The sequence below is a fragment of the Gavia stellata genome, chromosome 13 (genome assembly GCF_030936135.1).
Source record: "Gavia stellata isolate bGavSte3 chromosome 13, bGavSte3.hap2, whole genome shotgun sequence".
Taxonomy (NCBI): Eukaryota; Metazoa; Chordata; class Aves; order Gaviiformes; family Gaviidae; genus Gavia; species Gavia stellata.
This window is the reverse complement of record NC_082606.1, coordinates 17,838,775-17,857,435: the sequence shown is the minus strand read 5'-3', so window position 1 is coordinate 17,857,435 and position 18,661 is coordinate 17,838,775. Positions and strand designations below refer to the sequence as shown.

At 45.3% G+C, this 18,661-nt stretch overlaps 1 protein-coding gene across 1 annotated transcript in view; it reads right to left on the bottom strand.

Annotated features, from left to right (window-relative positions):
- CHD2 (chromodomain helicase DNA binding protein 2) overlaps window positions 1-18,661 on the bottom strand; it is a 58,752-nt gene that overhangs the window by 13,391 nt on the left and 26,700 nt on the right. The window contains exons 5-26 of the mRNA XM_059824022.1: window positions 18,341-18,463; window positions 17,858-18,007; window positions 16,791-16,924; window positions 15,909-16,134; window positions 15,072-15,172; window positions 14,374-14,418; window positions 14,041-14,216; window positions 13,239-13,363; window positions 12,390-12,606; window positions 11,656-11,745; window positions 9,990-10,180; window positions 8,775-8,963; window positions 8,152-8,314; window positions 7,614-7,766; window positions 7,028-7,099; window positions 5,703-5,852; window positions 4,943-5,091; window positions 4,325-4,421; window positions 3,470-3,562; window positions 2,833-3,006; window positions 1,740-1,915; window positions 223-264 (exon numbers count right to left, since the gene is read on the bottom strand). Coding sequence (XP_059680005.1) covers window positions 223-264; window positions 1,740-1,915; window positions 2,833-3,006; window positions 3,470-3,562; window positions 4,325-4,421; window positions 4,943-5,091; window positions 5,703-5,852; window positions 7,028-7,099; window positions 7,614-7,766; window positions 8,152-8,314; window positions 8,775-8,963; window positions 9,990-10,180; window positions 11,656-11,745; window positions 12,390-12,606; window positions 13,239-13,363; window positions 14,041-14,216; window positions 14,374-14,418; window positions 15,072-15,172; window positions 15,909-16,134; window positions 16,791-16,924; window positions 17,858-18,007; window positions 18,341-18,463 — 3,036 coding nt within the window. The remainder of the gene's footprint in view (window positions 1-222; window positions 265-1,739; window positions 1,916-2,832; window positions 3,007-3,469; window positions 3,563-4,324; window positions 4,422-4,942; window positions 5,092-5,702; window positions 5,853-7,027; window positions 7,100-7,613; window positions 7,767-8,151; window positions 8,315-8,774; window positions 8,964-9,989; window positions 10,181-11,655; window positions 11,746-12,389; window positions 12,607-13,238; window positions 13,364-14,040; window positions 14,217-14,373; window positions 14,419-15,071; window positions 15,173-15,908; window positions 16,135-16,790; window positions 16,925-17,857; window positions 18,008-18,340; window positions 18,464-18,661) is intronic.

The following is an 18,661-nucleotide window of genomic DNA, read 5'->3' as shown; positions in this document are numbered from 1 at the left end:
TTACTGCTCTAGCTGCTTTTTGGCCAGCATTCATCAGTGCCCATCAACTGGGACATGAGGGACTGTATGGCAGTGCTTGGGTTACTGACCATACGACAGCAAGGCTTTGTGCTGTCCGTGAAGGTTGCCTCAAACAATCACAGCAATGTGTGTATGGCCATGCTTAGAAACACAACGTCCCCCCATGACAACCCTCTGGAGCAGGGCCAGGTTGGGACTTACCGTTCAAGAGGGAGTCCAAACTTCTTGTAAGCCTTGATAAACCTAAGCCAAAAAAAAAGAAAGAAAACAGAAACTAAACCAACTGCCATAAAAAGCAAGTCCAATATCACAAATACGCTTGAATATATTAATTACAGCCTGCCACATTATCAACTTCGCATTCCACACTGATTAGCTAAGCATCACTCAGGACTGGGAAACCTAATCCATTAACCCTCACAGAGTTTTGTGACCTCAGCTGGAGAAGAACACATTATTATGAATGCTGGATGTTTGACACATGAGGAAAAAAAGAGAAGAGTTATAACTGTAGTGTGAAAAAAATTGAAAGAAAGCATTGGTTCACACCATGTTGGTAATTACTAACTTCATTTTTCCAAGGAGAAAACAGGCATTAAATCAATGTCATTAGTAATTTTAACACTCAGGCTGTAAGTGTAACAACCCATCACAGAAGAGCCAAATGTGGTGCAATCCATCACAGAGGTTTGCAGACAAGGATTGCTATTTATTTTCGTGTCTTATTTTTATTGTGAAAATCACTGCCATGGCTAACACACAACTTTAGGGCAAGAGTCAGACACCGTTGCTGCAATTGAACAGTGCCTTGTGCTGGGAGTAGACCCGATGGCTTCAACTACAGATTATTTTTAAAATGAGTTAATTTTTTCCCTTCTTCTTTTCATCTTGGGCTCTTTCAGCCTCTGTCTGCTGAATCACAATAACCTAAATGGCTGCTACAATTCACATTGCAACATATCCTTCCTTCTCCATGGTTTCAGGGCTAGATATGGGGCAGCTACCACAATCCAAAAAGTCTGACCATCTCCTGTTTAAAAATATCAACTCAGACACAGAGAGGGAGTCAAGGAAAACTCACAACCCCCTCTTTTCCATCTTTGGCTGAACATCTGGGCAGAGCCATAAGACAAACATCTTTGGGAAAGGCTCAAGAGTTGGAAGATACGAGAAGAAAATAATGCTCTGGAATTCAGCACCCAGCTGACTTCAGGGACACAGTGCAGAAGAGGATACACAACTGTTGGGATCAGCTGGACCAGTGCTTCTCATGGGGTTATTTTGCTAGAGTCTGCCTTTCACTTAAGCTTAAATCAGCAGGACTACTGCCAGAAAAATGTCAGGAAGGCCAGAGTCCTTGGCTTTTCCAGCTCTGTATCTCATGGTACTTAAGACCTCATGTGTAATATGGAATTAGCTCAAGCCACTTGTCCCAGGAAGGGCAGTTACAACAAGGATTAATTTTAGGAAGGTAGCAGCTTCACTGCAGCCTGACTAAAGACAATCCAATCCATTTTGCACAGACTTGAACGTTAAGGTCATCAGCTGGGAGCAAACTGAATTATACAAAGGTGCAGAAGCTGGCCCAGTGAACCAGCTCCACCAAAACCACTGACATGCTTACAGCTGAACACCTCCTGCATTAATCTGGGGCTTTCTCCACCTGCATGGGATTTCTGTATTTGTTTTTTGCACTGTCTCTTGTGCTCAGCACTGACCTCCTGATTTCAGCATCAGTAAATCCTTCCACAGTATCTTTTCTAACACTCCGAGGACGCCCCCTGCGCTTTGGTCTCTTCTCGTCATCGGTATCGTCAGTCTCACTTTCTGATGCAGATGATCTCTGAAGCCTTCTCTTAGTTTCTGCATCTGATTCGCTGTCATTTGTCTGAGCCTGTATGTACCAGAAAAACAGCAGTACAGTTAACAACTGCTAATCTGCCAACCTTTTCTGTCCCTCCCATGCACTGGCATTATTTCACTTCCAGATTGTAAAACACCTTGGCATTTCTTCCTCAAGATGCAGAAGCCCATTCAATCAACCCAGAGAGGCTGCACACCCTTGCAGTTTCCAGCTAGCTAAGGCTCTGGTGGTCATCCTCCCTTTAGAGCCTTCTAGCCAGCAGTTTCACAACTGCATTTTGTTTTACTAAGGTATAAGATACATTAAAACACATTGATTACCATGGTTTTGTGCCACAGTCCCTCAGGCTGTTCTGAAAACCATGACACCTCAGAAATTAACCTGGAATCATCTGATAATAATTATCCTTCTCTCTAGTTTTCACTTTAATGTTTATCCCCAGCTTATCCCAGAGACTAGTTTACAACCCCTCAAAGTCCCATATCTCAGCAGAGTTTCCTTGCACAGCCTGCTTTCTGTTTGACTGGGGTAGATCATATGACCTGAAAAAGGATTTGAGAAGATGCCATCTCTTTTGCCTGAAAGAGTCACATTTTGGCAAGAGCAGCCCAGGGAGCTAGAGAGCCCGAGGGAAAGAAATAGCCAGAAAATGGCAGTAAAACATGCATTATATGGCTGGATATTTTGCCCTGTGCTCACTACAGCTTCTCTTTATTTTGTCTGCTAAGACGAGTCATGCCAAATCCAGTACGGGCCCTCACACTGCATTACAAACCATGGGGACAATGCATGATGCCAACAAGAGGTCAATGTACTACCTCTGTGCTTTACTCCTAACCAACTTTGGAGGAGGGAAAGAAGCACTCAGATGGCAAGAAGGCTTCCCTCGAGCGTTGCCTTTGCCAGCTCTCACCTCCTGCCTCTCAGCTCCTCGAGATGGGCCGTACCTTTTTAGTCGAGCTCCGGATTCGAGGCAGCATGTAGATTTCCTCCAATTCTTTCTGCCTTTCTTCCTCCTCCACCTTTTTCCTCTGCTCCTCTGGAATGATATCATCCCAGTCCTTCTGGGACCGCTCGTCCAGCTCTGTCTCTTCCTCCTCCATGGTTGCAAAGTTGGCCACCTTTTACAAGCAAAAGAACACTTTCAGAAATTCCCTCCTCTGGCAGGAATACCCGAGAGCTGTCTGCTAAGCCTCAACTCCTTCCCCGCAGGAATTTTGCCAACATTTCCATAACTACTTTATAACTGATCCCTATGTCACTACATTCCTGGTTCCTTGCCACATCTTTGGGCTAACAGCTTTTGAGGAAATACGTGCAGTTTAAGAAGTACTGATGAGCCTCTGTAAGTTATTGTTTCTGTTTCCAAATTTGGTAAATTCACAGCCTTCAAAACCACTTACTTGAAGTGAATACCTACATATCTCCCCAGCTACCAAACCCGGACAACCCCTCAGCAAACTGCTTTGTACAGGTCACCTCTCACTGGGCCTGATTTGTCCTGTCTGTTACTGACCTTACCACCATGGCGGGACATGGGGAGCCACATTCCCACACCCCACTACAGAGCCAGGGGATCCATACCTTGAACTGGGAGAGGAGCTCGTCAGTGGCACTGGTGGACACTTCATTCTCTCGTGTTTCAGCCAGACGCAAAATCTCATCAATGTCCATCTCCTACCAGTCAGAAAGAAAGAGTGATAAAGTGGAGGGTGCCAAGCACAGCAGGAAATAAGAGGCTTTGAGAACAGACTCGTGGGGTGCAATAGCTGAACACCCACTGTGCTGATATGAGCTAAACAAAGTGCAAATATCTACAGGGTGTCATCACTGAGGGCAGGGGTGAACTAACTCAAGTGATACAAAAGAGTATAAATAAGGGCGATAGAACAGACAAAAAGGAACATCAAGCCTAAGCAGCAGGGAAAATTTCCAGACAGGGAGATGCATTAACTGTGGACTGTTTCCCTTGGGGGAAGCTCTGCTACTTGGGCCATTAAGAGAACCGGTCAAAGTACTCAATACTAAACTCAAGCAATGCTGCACTGAGACAGGAGAGAGAGACCTATTCGACTTCACTGTGCTGACTCCTGCTTCTCTATGAGGCCAACCAAAAAAGGATGCTGAAGAGGTGCTCAGAGGAGGCAGGGAGAGGAGCTTTCAGCAGGCTGTGCTATAGCTAGCTAATGAATCCTCAGGAGCCAAGGGACTCTCTTGGCGACCATTGCTATTTAACCCCCTGACAACAAGGCTCTTCTCAACCCCTGATCCCCCAACCCTAGAGCTCTCTTCCTTCAGCTTCTCTGGACTCACATGTGCGCTATTCACCGACCTGCTCTCACTCACAGGGCAAGTACAAAGACAGAGCAAACACACATGATCCCCCATGCAGACCTGCAGAGGACTACAAACAGCTATGTGATTTCAATTTCAAACTACCTGAGGCTCTGACTCTTCCCCTTCAAGCTCCTTGAAAAGATCTTCAGCTCCAAACTTCAGAATAGCTGTCAGCTCCTCTTTGTTGAAAGGATTTGAGCTACAAGAACAAACAACAAGGAAAATGTGTTTTGAGCTGTTAAGTCAGCACTGCTAGAGCACAAAACCATATGAAAGTTTTTCCTAATTAAAGCAAGAAGTAAGTTTTATGCCCAGCGCTATAAAAACCTTTTTTGTTCATCTCCTTCCTGCTCTAGCACAGACAACTACTCTAAAGGGAACAACTCCTATCTATTCAGGGGAAATGGGGAGAGTCTGAGGTCACTGCCAAACTGCAGCTCTTCCACCACCACCACCAGGTTTGCTCAGATCAGGTTGATCTCTGGGAGGAAGACAGAAGGAAAAACAGGTAATGAATTAAAACCAGTTTTTTATTTCTGATCATCATTATCCTATGTGTCCAAATTAATAGTTGCATAAGCCGAATCAGTGGAAGCTGCCATTATTTATTAGCCTTCTGACCTGTACCCTATCAAATAAATACTGGGAAGTACTAGCAGGTGAAGCTGGTTATGCCACATGCTGTACCAGCCATCTCTGCCTCCTGACACAATCACTTACTTGGATCGCCCAGAGTTGTTGTCCAGAACAGTTCGGCCAGTGGTGTCCATGCGCTGGATCACCAAATGATCCAGTACCATTTTCTTCTTGGCCCTCTCAATGATCTCTTCCTCTACCGTACCCTTTGTGACCAGGCGGTAAATATTCACCTGAAGGGCAAAAAAAGAACAGAGCTATTTCCTGGACCTGCACATGCTCTGCTGACACAGCAGTTGTTTTGCAGGAGACTGGTCTGCTACCATTGTCTCTTCACATACAGATGTGTTTTGTTAGAAGAAAAACAAGCACATTCTTTTTATATCTCAGGGGAACCAGTTAAAATCAGGTTGGTTAACACAGATCTTGTAGTGTGCCTAAGCACAGAGTAAAAATCGTCTGAAACAATCACTCTAAATCCAAACTAGCATCAAACTTTTCACATATCTAATAAAACCCTAGTAAAGTTGGATGTTCTACTTTAAGTTTTTCAGGGCGAGAAAGAACAGAGTTCACAAGGCTGAGAACTGCGATGCCACTGTTTGGGTTCTTGGTTTCGAACCATCCCAGAACCCAAAGCCAACAGAAAGACTTGGCATCTGGCAAATTTAGGCTGATTTTTTGTTTCCTGGCTTTTAACTGAGCTTCCCTTGGGTTGGCAGTACTCTCTGGAGTCAGGACTGGGGGCAAAAAGACCGTGTTTTCAGAAGCTCTGGTGAGGTGGAGCCCGTTTAGATGCACACACTGAAGCCACAGAGAAAAGGACCCAGGTAACTCTTCCGACCTGCTTCTTCTGTCCAATGCGGTGAGCCCGAGCCTGAGCCTGAAGATCATTTTGGGGGTTCCAGTCCGAGTCAAAGATAACAACTGTATCAGCAGAGGCCAAATTAATTCCCAGCCCTCCAGCTCGTGTTGACAACAAGAAACAGAAGTCCTGGGGGGGGGAAAGCATCCATGAGTTAGCCAGCCTGTAACTGTGGACGTAAAATAGCAGTAACTTCAAAGTTATGCATGGAAATGGAGGGAGGGCTCTGTTGCAATCATATTTCTTAAAGCAGAAAAAGGATTTCCATCCCACACACACTGCTCACGTAAACTAAGTGCTGCTGGTCTTTAAACCAAGGCACAAGTTGAGGCAGTGGTGGCGGGGGTGAAAGGTGTGCTATTCCATGAAGGGCTCAGCATACATCGTTATGCAAACAGCTCAGGGCAAGGGCACCTTGGAGTCACTTTTGAAGGTCAGATCGTGCTGCCCATCAGACTCCTACAAAGGCAGCAGGCAAACATGTGCTTTTTGTTGCCTGAAGCCTGCTGGGGGTGAGATCAGCAACTAACACAGACTGTTTGAGTCACTGCCAAAGGGCACAGGATGCCAGGTTAGAGCCAGGATGCCTGAGCCTCCATGGATGCCCCCAGGAGAGGGGAAAGGACAGCTTCTGTGGGCATTCCTGCTTCTTTGCCACCCACACTGCTGTCTCCTCCTTACTTTGTTAACTTTTCCATGACCATGAAGCACCTAGCTGTATCTCCTCTGTCAGCCAAGAATCCCCCTCCAGCTCAGGCTTCTGGAGTGAGGAAAGGTATTTCTCGTGGCTGGGCTGACTGTGGCACAAAACAAGTGCCTTGCACCAGTCACTGTGAGTCAGCAAGCCCGACTGGAGGCTTGAGATGCCCTCTCCTATTACGGTGGAGACTTTCACCTCCAACACCAGACTCCACAGCTTGCTGACACTTAAAATCCCCCTTTTGCCTCTGCTGTTTTATATCCGAAACCATTTTCAGACTGGAGGAATCATTTAGCAACTGTCTCATTCCCCAGACCATGGGGAGAGAATTGCTAAATTCTGACCCTTCCCAGCCTCTTTGGAACTTTCTGGAGATGTGACTTGCAGCCCTGTTCTTTGGATGTGGGAGATTTAAAATTAGCAATATGGCTAGTTGCAAAACCTGCTATATCTGTGTTTTTAAAACTGTCTGGGGTCCTGTAAAAAGAAATTAACTGAACTAATTCCCCCTTGGCAGTCACAACCTGTGGCTCAGCCATAAACGCCCGCTGCTCGGGCAGCCCACCCGGACCCTCCTGAGGCAGGACAGCCCCAGCTGCAGTACCTCAGAGCCGTCAGCGTTGAAGTGGTCCAGTGCCTGCTTTCGGATCTCCCCTTTGATCGAGCCGTCCAAGCGCTGAAAAAATCAACAATAATGATAAAAGAAAGAAGGTAAAGGAGCCCTGAGGAACTGCTGCATCCACGTTCTGGGAGCCCTACAGCCCCCTTCCCCGCCTGCAGCATTTAATCATTAAAAATAACCGCCAATTAAAAATAACCGCACTGTCTTAGCCCGCTGTGTTGTGAGGGCAGGAGTGGGGGTATGCTTAGGCAGCAGTCACACAGCAGATCACACTGCAGCTCCCATTACAGGCTCCCAGCCAGAGTCTCTGCGTTTGCTATCCTCTCCTCAGGGTTTATCACAGGACAATGGCCAAAGCAGGGGCCTGTCAGAGGAGACGTTTTGCAGAGATGAGGCCACACTGAAATGAAGGGACTTCCCAGTTCCCTCCAGTGTATTTCAGTAAGTGCAACCTGTAATCCCAGCCACCAACCTCTGGGAAACTGAGTGACTCCCATTGCCCAGGCTCCCTCTGCATTTTCTTGAATTTTCAATGAACCCCACTGTTTTCCATGCTGATGCTTCTCACCTGAAAAGGGTAGTGTTTGATAGTCAGGTACTCTGCCAAGATGTCCAGCATCCTCACCATCTGGGAGAAGATCAGCACTCTGTTGCCTCTTTCCCGCAGCCTGGTCAGAAGCTTGTCCAAGAGAATTAGCTTTCCACTGCTCCTGATCAGAGACTGAAGAAGTAACCGTCATTCCAGCTGATGCTTTCCAACCTTACCCTTATGTACACCACACAGACATGCAGAGATCTAGTTCTTTTGGGGCCATGCTTCTCCTGTACACCTCTAACCAAATCATCTGGATTTACACAGCAGAGGCCACACACAAAATGAATCATCCAAGCTAGATCTTTTATTGCATGCACCTCCCACTCTAGACAGCCACCAAACTTTGCCTACAGTGGAAGCAGAGGACAGGAGATTCAGTGGCTCAGTTGTGAGGACTATTTCTATTGGAGAAGCAGCAGAAACTACAGCTTCACCAGATCTTATCTTGGTGGGAGGACAGAAGAAATGGGAAAGTTAAGGAAAAACAGTGGTAACCAAAGGCGCTTCCCACCTGCAGGGTCTCAAGGCCATTCTCTCTCTCGTTTTCCTCGGGAGGTTTGATAAGGTAGCAGTGGTTGCAGCACTTTTTCAACTCCATCACAATGTTCAGGAAACCAGATGTGCTCCCCCTCGTTCCCTTTGAAAGAGCTTTGTAATTTCTTGTCAAAATCCACCTGCAGGCAGGAAAATAAAAAGTCCAGATCATTTCACAGTGCAGACTGGGCACACAGGAGCCTGGGAGGAACAAAACCTTCAGGGATATCTTGTTCAGGTATCAGTCTACTCTCCACCCTCCATGTCTCTCCACTTCTTCTACAGGATACTGCTGTTTCCTCACTAGAAACCCTGATCTTACTTTCTTCTTGATATTATCACAGTTGAACATTAGATAGCACCACAATTCTGTAGGGAGCTTTACTTCCCCCCCAAGACCAACTAGTAGTCTGGAGATGCTTTTTTAGAGGAAAAGATACCACACAACCCTACCTCAGATTCCTACTGTGAAGCCCCTGGTACTACAGGTGATGGCTGTCAGATTGCATTCTGAAGGACACAGTATACTGAAACATATTCCCACACAGAAAGATGTGCCCATTTCTCCTGGCACTCCCAGTAACTTAATAAATGACTCACTTGTAATACTGCTTCTGCAAAGCAGACATTTCCACCCGGAGGATCTGCTCCACTTTGGCCGGCAAAGATTTCTCCACGTCCTTCTTCACTCTGCGTAGGAGAAACGGCTCCAGGACTTTGTGAAGGCTCTGGTAGCCATTCTCTCTACCTTTCCCATGATCCTCTTCAAAATCCTCCCAGAACTCAAACCTAACAACAGAAAAAAGGGGCAGAGAGGGTTCAAAATACCTCTTGTCTTATCACACCAAACAGCCCCTATCAGATATGCTCCTGCTGCACAGCAAGATAGGAGATCATCAATTTAATGGAGATACAGTGGAGGATAAAAGGTTCATCCTGCTCCAGCTAACTAAACAGACTGGTGACAAAGCTAGAAGCTCTCTGGGCTTAGGTGCCTCCCTAACATCTTATCTTTGAGCTTCACACTGACTCCCAGGACCCCAAATCCCAGGTTTTCCAGTATTCTGCTCTGCTGACTCCTGCTGGCATTTACCTGGCAGCAGTTTCTGAACTTTCCACAGTGCCCTCCCCTAGGCAGGGCTTTGACAACTGGCCTGTTTTACACTGCTCTGAAGGCTTTTTTGGATTGCTGCTTCCTCCAACAGCTCCTTTGAAATGCGGAGATCTGCTCTTCTCCTCCACTTGGGAGACCTTGAATCTTTCCTTCACTCTTTCTGTGGTCCTACAAAAAGAATTTGGGGGACAGCTTCTTTTGCAGTCAAACATAATTTGGGTGGGTTTTGGGAATTGCTTATCTTAGCCCATTTTGTTTTAAAGAAAACAAAACTTTTGTTATAATGTAGATATGTGAACAATCAGCTAGACAGCACCTTCCTTGAGCAATACTCCTAGAGATGGCCATAAAATGGTTGGCGAGGGTGGCTGAGCCGCAATGTACTGGAAACCTCAGAAACGGTTGAGACGATTGCTTAAAACAAGTTTAGCTTTTTGGAGACGGCTCTAAGACAGCAGACAGATTTGAAAGACATGTATTAGGTTTCCCCATTCAATTTGCTGCCAGAAATACTCCTTGTGTTAGTCATTTAACCTCTTTTTTTCCCCACCAATGTTTGTTCCCCTTTCATTGCTCTAATGCCACTGAGTTTCGTTGAGGGATTTAATTCAGGGATTTCTGCCAATCTGCACTCCCTTGAGCCTATTTAATGGACAAGAATGGACACAGAGGTATTTTTGAAGGACCAAAAGGAGACTTACTTCTCTGGCATGATGAAATGCAGCAAGGACCAGAGCTCTTTGAGTGAATTTTGAAGTGGGGTGCCGGTGATCAGCAGCCTGTGGTTGGACTTGAAATCAATCAATGTTTTGTACAGCAAAGAGTCATCATTTTTCAACCGATGGGCTTCATCCACGCCTAGAAAGGCCCAGTTAATACTTCCCAAAACAGCCTGGAGGAAAAGAATAAAACAAAACAGGCCCCAAGGAGACGCTGGGTCAGACAAGCCCCACCACCTTTCACATGCCTCTCTCTCCATGGCCAGAAAGCACTGCAGCATGTGCTTTCCAGGATGTCCTGCCCCAGCCCTAAACTAGTTTTGCCTCCCTGGAAAGGAAGGTGAAAATTAGCCATGCTGTAGAGCACTCCTGCCATATCTGACATTTCTTTCAACAAGTATACCTATTTTAATCCACCTTTGCTTTACCCAGAAAGCACAGTCCTCCCCCAGCCCCGTACTCTTCCCTTTCTCCATGCCCCTGGGGCCCTGCTGTAGTACTAGCCCCACTGGAGCAGCAGCAGGAGAGCAGACAAACAAGCCTATAAAGTTAAGGTAACCTGATAATTTTGGTGTTTTTTTTTTTTTTTTCTTCACTAGTATTAAGCTTCTTGTTTTCTGCTAGGACTCAGTGATGCACTGACAGGGCTGATGAGCATTTCCTAAGCAGACAGATTTCTCTTAAGTGTAAAAATCCAGGTGTTGTTAACACTGTGGCCAGCGGTTCAGTGTAATGTTTTGTCCTCTTAACTAGCCTAAATTAAAACAGGTAAAATCCAGCTACTGCCCAGCATGGTGTCTTACAAGTATAAAGAATAACACAACTGCCACAGTACAAGAGTGAAGACAATGCAATGGGTTGTGCTGGTTTTGGCTGGGATGGGGTTAACTTTCTTCATAGCAGCTAGTATGGGGCTGTGTTTTGGATTGTATGGGGCTGTGTTTTGGATTTGGGCTGGAAACAATGTTGATAAAGCAGGAATGTTTTAGTTACTGCTGAGCAGGGCTCACACAGCACCAAGGCCTTTTCTGCTCCTCACCCCACCCCACCAGCGAGTGGGCTGGGGGTGGACGGGAAGTTGGGAGGGAACACAGCCGGGACAGCTGACCCCAACTGACCAAAGGGATATTCCATACCATATGACATCATGCTCAGTATATAAAGCCGGGGGAGGAAGAAGGAAGGTGGGGACATTCGGAGTAATGGCGTTTGTCTTCCCGAGCAACCGCTACGCGTGATAGAGCCCTGCTTCCCTGCAGATAGCTGAACACCTGCCTGCCGACGGGAAGTGGTGAATTAATTCCTTCTTTCGCTTTGCTTCTCCGCGCAGTGTTCTTTTGCTCTACCTATTAAACTGTTTTTATCTCAGCCCACGAGTTTTCTCACTTTTACTCTTCTGGTTCTCTCCCCCACCCCACCTGGGGGGAGTGAGTGAGCGGCTGTGTGGTGCTTAGTTGCCAGCTGGGCTTAAACCGCGACATGGGTGTCCCACCTTCCCTCTGCATTACTGACAAGCAAAAGCAAATAGTAGCTATACGTTCTCGATTACCACAAATAAAAGAGGTGAAACCCAACTAGCTGAGGGCTAGCTTCCCCCTTTGCAAGCGAGAGAAAGTCTAAATGAAAAAATCCTTGGACCATTACCCACCTTATCCTTGAGGAGGATCTCGTATGTTGTGATAAGTGCATTGAATTTCAACCTTTTAGACTGAGAGTGGATCCACTCATATTCACGGATCTGTGAGAGGAGACAAATGTTAACTTCAACCAATGTTATTGAAAGGAAAGAGTTAACAATTGTTATTTTAGTGTAGCTACAGCCAGAGACTCCAATCAAGTCCAAAACCCTGTTGTTCAAGGTGCCATTTGATGTGCTGAGGGTGCCCAAGGAGCAGCTTGTTTTAGTGCACATGTGGTTCAACTGCCCTAGCACAGGTAACAAAATAAGGTTCAAACAACTTGCTGTTGTGACATTACCCCTCATGTGCCAAATGAATGCATCATCTCTCTACTGACACCACGAGACTCAACATTAGTGTGCTTCGTCATCTGAATAATTCAGAATATAGGAGGCAAGCACTTTTACACTGCTATACTCCTTAGTGCAGCATGTTTCAGCCCAGTGCAGCAGTGGTTTCCAGACCCTCTGAGAGAAGCCAGTACTCCTGTGCTCACTCTAAGAGGGGAAATAAGGTAGAAAAGTCCCTGCAGCATTGAATTATAACCAAGTGCTCAGCTACACCAGCTCCAGCTGCCTGCAGTACTGCCAGTACTATCCATCAGCTGCTCCAGCAGAACGTGTGTCACATGTCATACAGAGGCTGCTGCTTTGCACCCAGCGTTTCTACCCAACCCGACACCCTTTGCTTTCTGATTACACACCATGTTCCTGCTCATGAGGTCTCCGATGTAAACCACCACATTTATCTCAGGTGCCCACACTTCAAACTCTCTCTGCCATGAGGTAAGAGTCGACAGGGGCACCACCACCAGGAAAGGGCCATACAACTGGTGCTGATGGAAGAGGTACGACAGGAATGATATTGTCTGAATCGTCTTGCCCAGGCCCATTTCATCAGCCAGGATCACGCTGTTGTTCCTGAAAAGGAAAAGAACAAACACAAATCCTGTCTGAGTGTGTGCTTCCGCCACTACTAATTTACTGCGCACCAGCATGAATAGCAATCCGTGACAGGGACAGAAAGGGGCCAGTGCAAAAACTTTTATCTGAACACTTCCAAGTGGATCCCAGGGACAAGCAGACTGTATGTAGCACAATAACTTGCAAAAAGGAACAGACTATGGTCACTCCAAACTGGCAAGCAAGGACAAAGGCAAAGGGAAAGGGGAGTCAGTGGCCTAATTTTAGAAGGACACTTCTCAAAGGCTTCAAAAAGTATGTAAGCATGCCGAGCCAGAAACTTTTTTTTCAGTTAGGGCAATGGAAAATTAGGGATGATATGCACTAGGCTCACACAACAGCCAAGTCCAGCATGTGAACAGGCCCAGACAGGGAAAATGCTTTTCATTTTCACACAACATTTCTTAAGTTCATGCTCTAGATAGTTCCTGCTTGCAATGCCTGCAATGCAGCTGGGTGTGATAACATCTGAAATCCTTCAAGCTGCAGAAGCAGGATGGTTAAAGACCTCATCTGAAAACAAGAGGGCCAGATCCTACTGGGAGAAAAATCAGGAGACAAAATGAATGTCACATAGCATCTGTACGTACTTGCACCACGAATGAGCGAGCCAGTTGAGGCCCTCCAGCTGGTAATCTCGCAGCTCCAGGTTCTCACTGCCAATGTAAGAAGGCTGTTTCTTCAAGGCAACAAACCTTGGTCTCTGCTTCAACACCTGGAAAAGCAGATGCCGTAAGCCCACGGAAGAAAAAGGCAAAGTAAGGTTGAAAATCCAGCAATGAATGTATATCTGTTCATTGGTTAAAGTCCGTCCACATTTTCCTAGCCAGTGCTTATGTCTGTAGTTCAGAAAACCGCTCCACAGTGTTGTTTTGCCTGCTGTCCTCTGGTTCTGATGACCAGGGCTGTGAGTCCCCCTAGGAGTGCAGTAAGCTGTACATAATGCACACTAGATGGAACAAGCTCCGCTTTCTCTTTTGTCCTCTTGTTTTTTCTCCCATTATCTCTGTCCCTCTCCTCCACTATATCAGCATCTTGCAGGTTTTCTCTTTTCCCAGGTGTGCTGTTTTTTCATCCAACTGGTATCAAAACTTTGCATTTCTGCAGCAGCTCCTTCTGAGGAGGAAGCACTTTGCAAGGATTAATTAAGCCTCCCACTCCCCAGGGGGACACAGTGTTCTTACTGTGCACAGAGTAAATGAAACCCAAAAGGGGGTTCACATCTCTGCCTAAAGTACAATACAAGAACAGCAAGCAACCATTCAAACTCTGGTGGGAGGATGGGAAAACGTTCTCTGACATTTATCCTGACAAAACTTCACATTCCCACTGCCTGCGTCATCACTCAGCCTGGAGAAATCCAGCAACAGGAGAGAAGATAAGCAAGCAAACCTTGCAGTCCCGGGTAGGAATCGTTTTGGAGTTGTTACGATTGTTGAAGCTGTCAATGCAGTGCTGAAATTTCTTGCTTATCAGAGCCTCATCTTCCCAGCTGCACTCGGCATAGGGCAGCCCCATCCACTTACACAGGTATTCGGGGTCATTCGAGGATGTTTTGCGACTGTTTGCTGCAAAATATGCAAAAAAGCCCAAACCTCAGCAACCATGGTTCTGTGGCTGAACCACAAGCGTGGTTCAGAGGGCCAGTCTGAACCACCCGTACAACCACAAGACAGGTCTCGGCTAGTAGGAAAAGTTTAGAGGGACCAAAAAAGGCTCCTTTACCTGGAAAATCCGAATGTCCCGTTGCAGACTTGCTGGTCTTCACAGCTGTGTTGACAGAAGGGAAGGAAGGGTTTGGAGTGCTGGCAGCCAGCAGAGGGAGCAGGGCAGGCAGGCTGTCACTGCCACACACCCCATGCGATTTTATAGAAATTGTATTAGAAATAGGTTAAACAGCTCTCTAAGCCAATTCCCAAAGCAACTGGATCCCAGCACCTCTGACTGACGTTACTGTGATATTACTGAAGTTCTCAGTAACTCCTGTTTTTCTTTTTAATAAGTAATCATGAAAATCTAACCCCTGAGCTGCGTTGCAGCCTAACCATATCCTCAACCACGTCACAAAAGCCAAGCCTGTACTGCTGCTTTGGATGCAAACACCTTGCATCCAAAGGGCTGAAGTCAAAGAACTTCAGCAGCAGCAACTTCAACATCCCCTTGGAAGCTGGTGTATCATACCATACTCCAGGCAAGGAGAGTATTGATTCGTACTGCTTGTAAATACAAATCTGTAAACCTGGATTTCTACTGTTCGAATCCCTGAATTTCACACACTGAAATATGCTTAACACCAGTTTTTTTCTCCAGAGATACTGCAGGACAGGGAAGAAGAGAGAGACATACACTCATTCCGCTGTCGCTAGAGATTAAAGTTTCCACATCTTACTTCACCCCTTTACAAAAGTGTTGGGTTCACTTACCAATTACTCTCTCCACTATTTGATACTGTTTGTTCAGCTCTGAAGCTAGCTCTTGTTGGCAGTTGAAATATTCTACATCTTCAGGTGATACCTTGCCCAGCCTAGATGCAAAAAAAGCCAAAACAAAAAAACACTATAGTGCTTCTGTCATAATGCTCATGGAGGCCACATATAGAATTTCTACTTTCCTATATGGTTCTGTCAGTCGGACAAGTCACTGAAGCAGACTATTGCTTATATGACATGTTTCTTAAAGCTTCCTATAATTATAAATCATTACTGAGAAGCAAATGTCATAGACGTTCATACTGTCTCCCTGTTACATGACACCTTATTCTGCTGCAAGAATCAGTCTCAAAACCAGAATCAAACAGCTGCTACTCCAGCTTTACCACACTGGAAACACACCGTAGCTGCCCTTATAGTTCCTGGGAAGGTTGGACATAAACCGATGCAAAAACTTGCACACAGACAAGCCCATAATTAACAAGGGTTAATAAGGCTGCAAGCCCTCATGTCACCTCCTGGGGCCAGGTGAATCTATGCACTACTTATTTGTTGTCAGCTACCCCAATTCTTAAGCCTGGGAGATGGCAATATTGCGGATTTCATGCCTCTTCCTCTCTCTTTCAATGCTACGGCCACAGACATCATTTCTATGAGGCGGGATGTTCATCAGTAGGCAAAGAGAGCCATGAGCGTTGTGCACCAAAAACAATTGCTTTGAATGAAACATGCTTTGCAAGAAGAAATCAAATTTCTTCAGTCATGACTCTGTAAATCTCTGGCTAAAAAAGATTCACCCAAGGCCAAATCACTGGTCAAAGTAAAGCATACCATTGCTTGATCTCCTCCTCCTTTTTCTTGAAGTTTTCTAGCTTTTTCAGGCCCTTCACTTTCTGCTGCTGCAGGGACTCTTCACTCTCCCATGTGCTATGGATGTATGACCAGCCTTTCCATTTGATCAGGTACTGAACTTCTCCCTCATCCTTTTCAGGATCAAAGTCAGCGCTTGGGTTGCCATTGGCTTCAGTTGCATACACTGTGGTGGAAGCACCAGTGGCTGCAAAAGAAATCAGGCAGCAGTCGGTACCTTTGTTATAAAGCACCAGACATAAACTGCGTTAGAGCAGAAAGTTATTCTTCTAATACATCTTCTGTGACAGCACAAAGAATATCTTACAGATTCTGCAAGCCAGTAAGACAGGCACACAAAAGTCTTCTATACAACAGAATCTTTTTAAATCTCTCTATCATAAATGGTTTTTCTTTAAGTATAATTCAAAGGTCTCTTGAAAATGTTCATGACCATTCACTTTTACAAAAACACTTTTGTAAGGCTATGAGAACAAAACATCGGCTTTATTTTCATTATGGCTTTGTCAATGGAGCTATGAAAACTGACTCTACTGGAAGATCTATTTTATATTTCAAAGAAGAGAAAAGCAAGAATTGCAGAACAATGACTGCATCTTTAAAATGCGAGCACGCTAAATGAAAGCTGCCAAGCACATAAACTTGACATTTTAGGTTTTTCAATACTGGATTTTACAAAAGCTGCTAGAAGACATAAGTAAGAGGCATAGAGGAAAGGGTGAAGAGCACTGAAACAACCCTTGGCCCCACTTTGAAGCTGCAAAAGCATTGCACCAGCTCAAAAGAAACTGTGAGTGCACATGATTGACATCAGAAATAAAGGCTTTTTCCAGAACTACGCACCTCCTTTTTTTCCAAGCCTGATGTCCAAGACTTTCTCAATAGTTTCACTGTTGTCTTGTTGTTCATCAGCTCCTTCCCCAGTCATCTCTATCAGGTCATCAGAATCCGTCTCAAAATCATCATCTTCTTTGTAACTGAACAAGATCAAAACCAAACTGATAAAAAAGCCGTTGACTCTTCCCAGTCCAGAAACACATAGAATGGCATGGACTGGAGCAAGCCTTCTCTAGCATTTATCCTGGGGTTCAGTGCATGTTCAGCACATGCATTTCTTAAGTTAGCTATTCAGTATTTTTTCCTGAGACACTCAGATAGCTACAATTTATCAGATTAATACTCTATTGAGTCCATATACTTTTTCTGACCATGGCCAACACCAGATGCTTCATGAGGAGGTAGAACAATTCCTGCAGCAGAAGAAAGACCATCAACAGAGAAAGTCTCCTCTATCCAGTGAAAGATTATTTTATGTTTAACAACGGAGGTTGCAGATCATCGAAAAGCTGCATGGGTGCCTGCACTGCCCTAGAACTACACATCTCATCTTTGATGAATATTTAACCACCAAAAAATATTTTTTAGGTGGCTCTCTGCAAGTCCCTTATTAGGACTGCCAAAAGTTGAGAAGGTATATTGGGGAATGGATAATGCTTTACCTCCACCATGTCTCAACACTCCGTCCCAAGATATTACCTATCAGCCACTCTCAGACAATTGGTCCAATCTAGCACAGCTCATTTTACTCATTTTAATCTATCATTTGTAATTCTTAATCTCATCTGAGAGTGCTTTAGAAACATTATGCAAACCTCCTCACACTTCTCTAAGAGGGACTGGTAAATATTCCCTCCTTTACAGATGGCAAAACAAGGTAAAGAGAAGTCAGATGTTTATAGCATGAACCTGTCAAAAGAACCACAACTCAGCCAACAGATACCTGCAGGGCAGAGGAGGGTCTCTCTGCAGGATCACACAGGGAGTCAGTGACTAGGGCAGGGAATTTGGGGTGCGCCCTCTTTCCCAGCCGGACAGCTCTCATCATCAAGCAACCCCACACTTCTTGATACCTGACATTTTTGGCTGCTCTTCGTCGAGTTTGTCTCTTGGGGGTCTCATCATCTTCGTCGTCATCATCATCTTCAGATGAGTCCGGTTTCCTTCTCTTCTTCCCACGCTGGGGTTTGTGACGCTTTTTAACACTGGTTTTGGCCACTGTTCTAAAATAAGAATTAATAGAAAGCTGTAACACAGTGTGTTTTACGTAAACATTCATTTTAATAAGTCTTTAAGAAAGCATGAAATTCAAGTATTAGACTCGTAGGGATTTAGTCTGCTCCAACTACCATGGAAACCACTGCATCACTCACTGGAGCATGAAATGAGTAGACGAGAGAGTAACTAGGTCCTAGGTTTTCTAGGTCATAAACAAGGATAATATTGCAGAAAAAAACCACACTCTTTAGCAACAAATAGAAATTAGCTCTCCACCCCAGCACAGGCAGAAAAGACATATGCAGAAAAAGAGACAGACTGAACCAACCACTCCTTACCTCCTTTGGACAGGTCTTCTTGCTTTAACTTTCTTCGGTTCAGGCTCACTCTCTCCACTGGTGCCTTGCTCCCCTCCATCTTCATCCTCTTCTTCACCAGAGACCTCTCTTTTCCATTTATTTCTATGGTCAGAAACGTAGGTCATGAAGGGCAATCATATTTCCACATGAATAGTTGGCTAAGCAGACATCCAAGTCGTCTAGGTTAATACTAGCAGGCCATAATTACGAGAAAAAGTTCAAAACTGCACTCTTGGTTGTTCAGTGCAATGCGTGGGGGATTTTATGGCATGATTCTCTGCTTTTCAGAAGAGGCCTCAG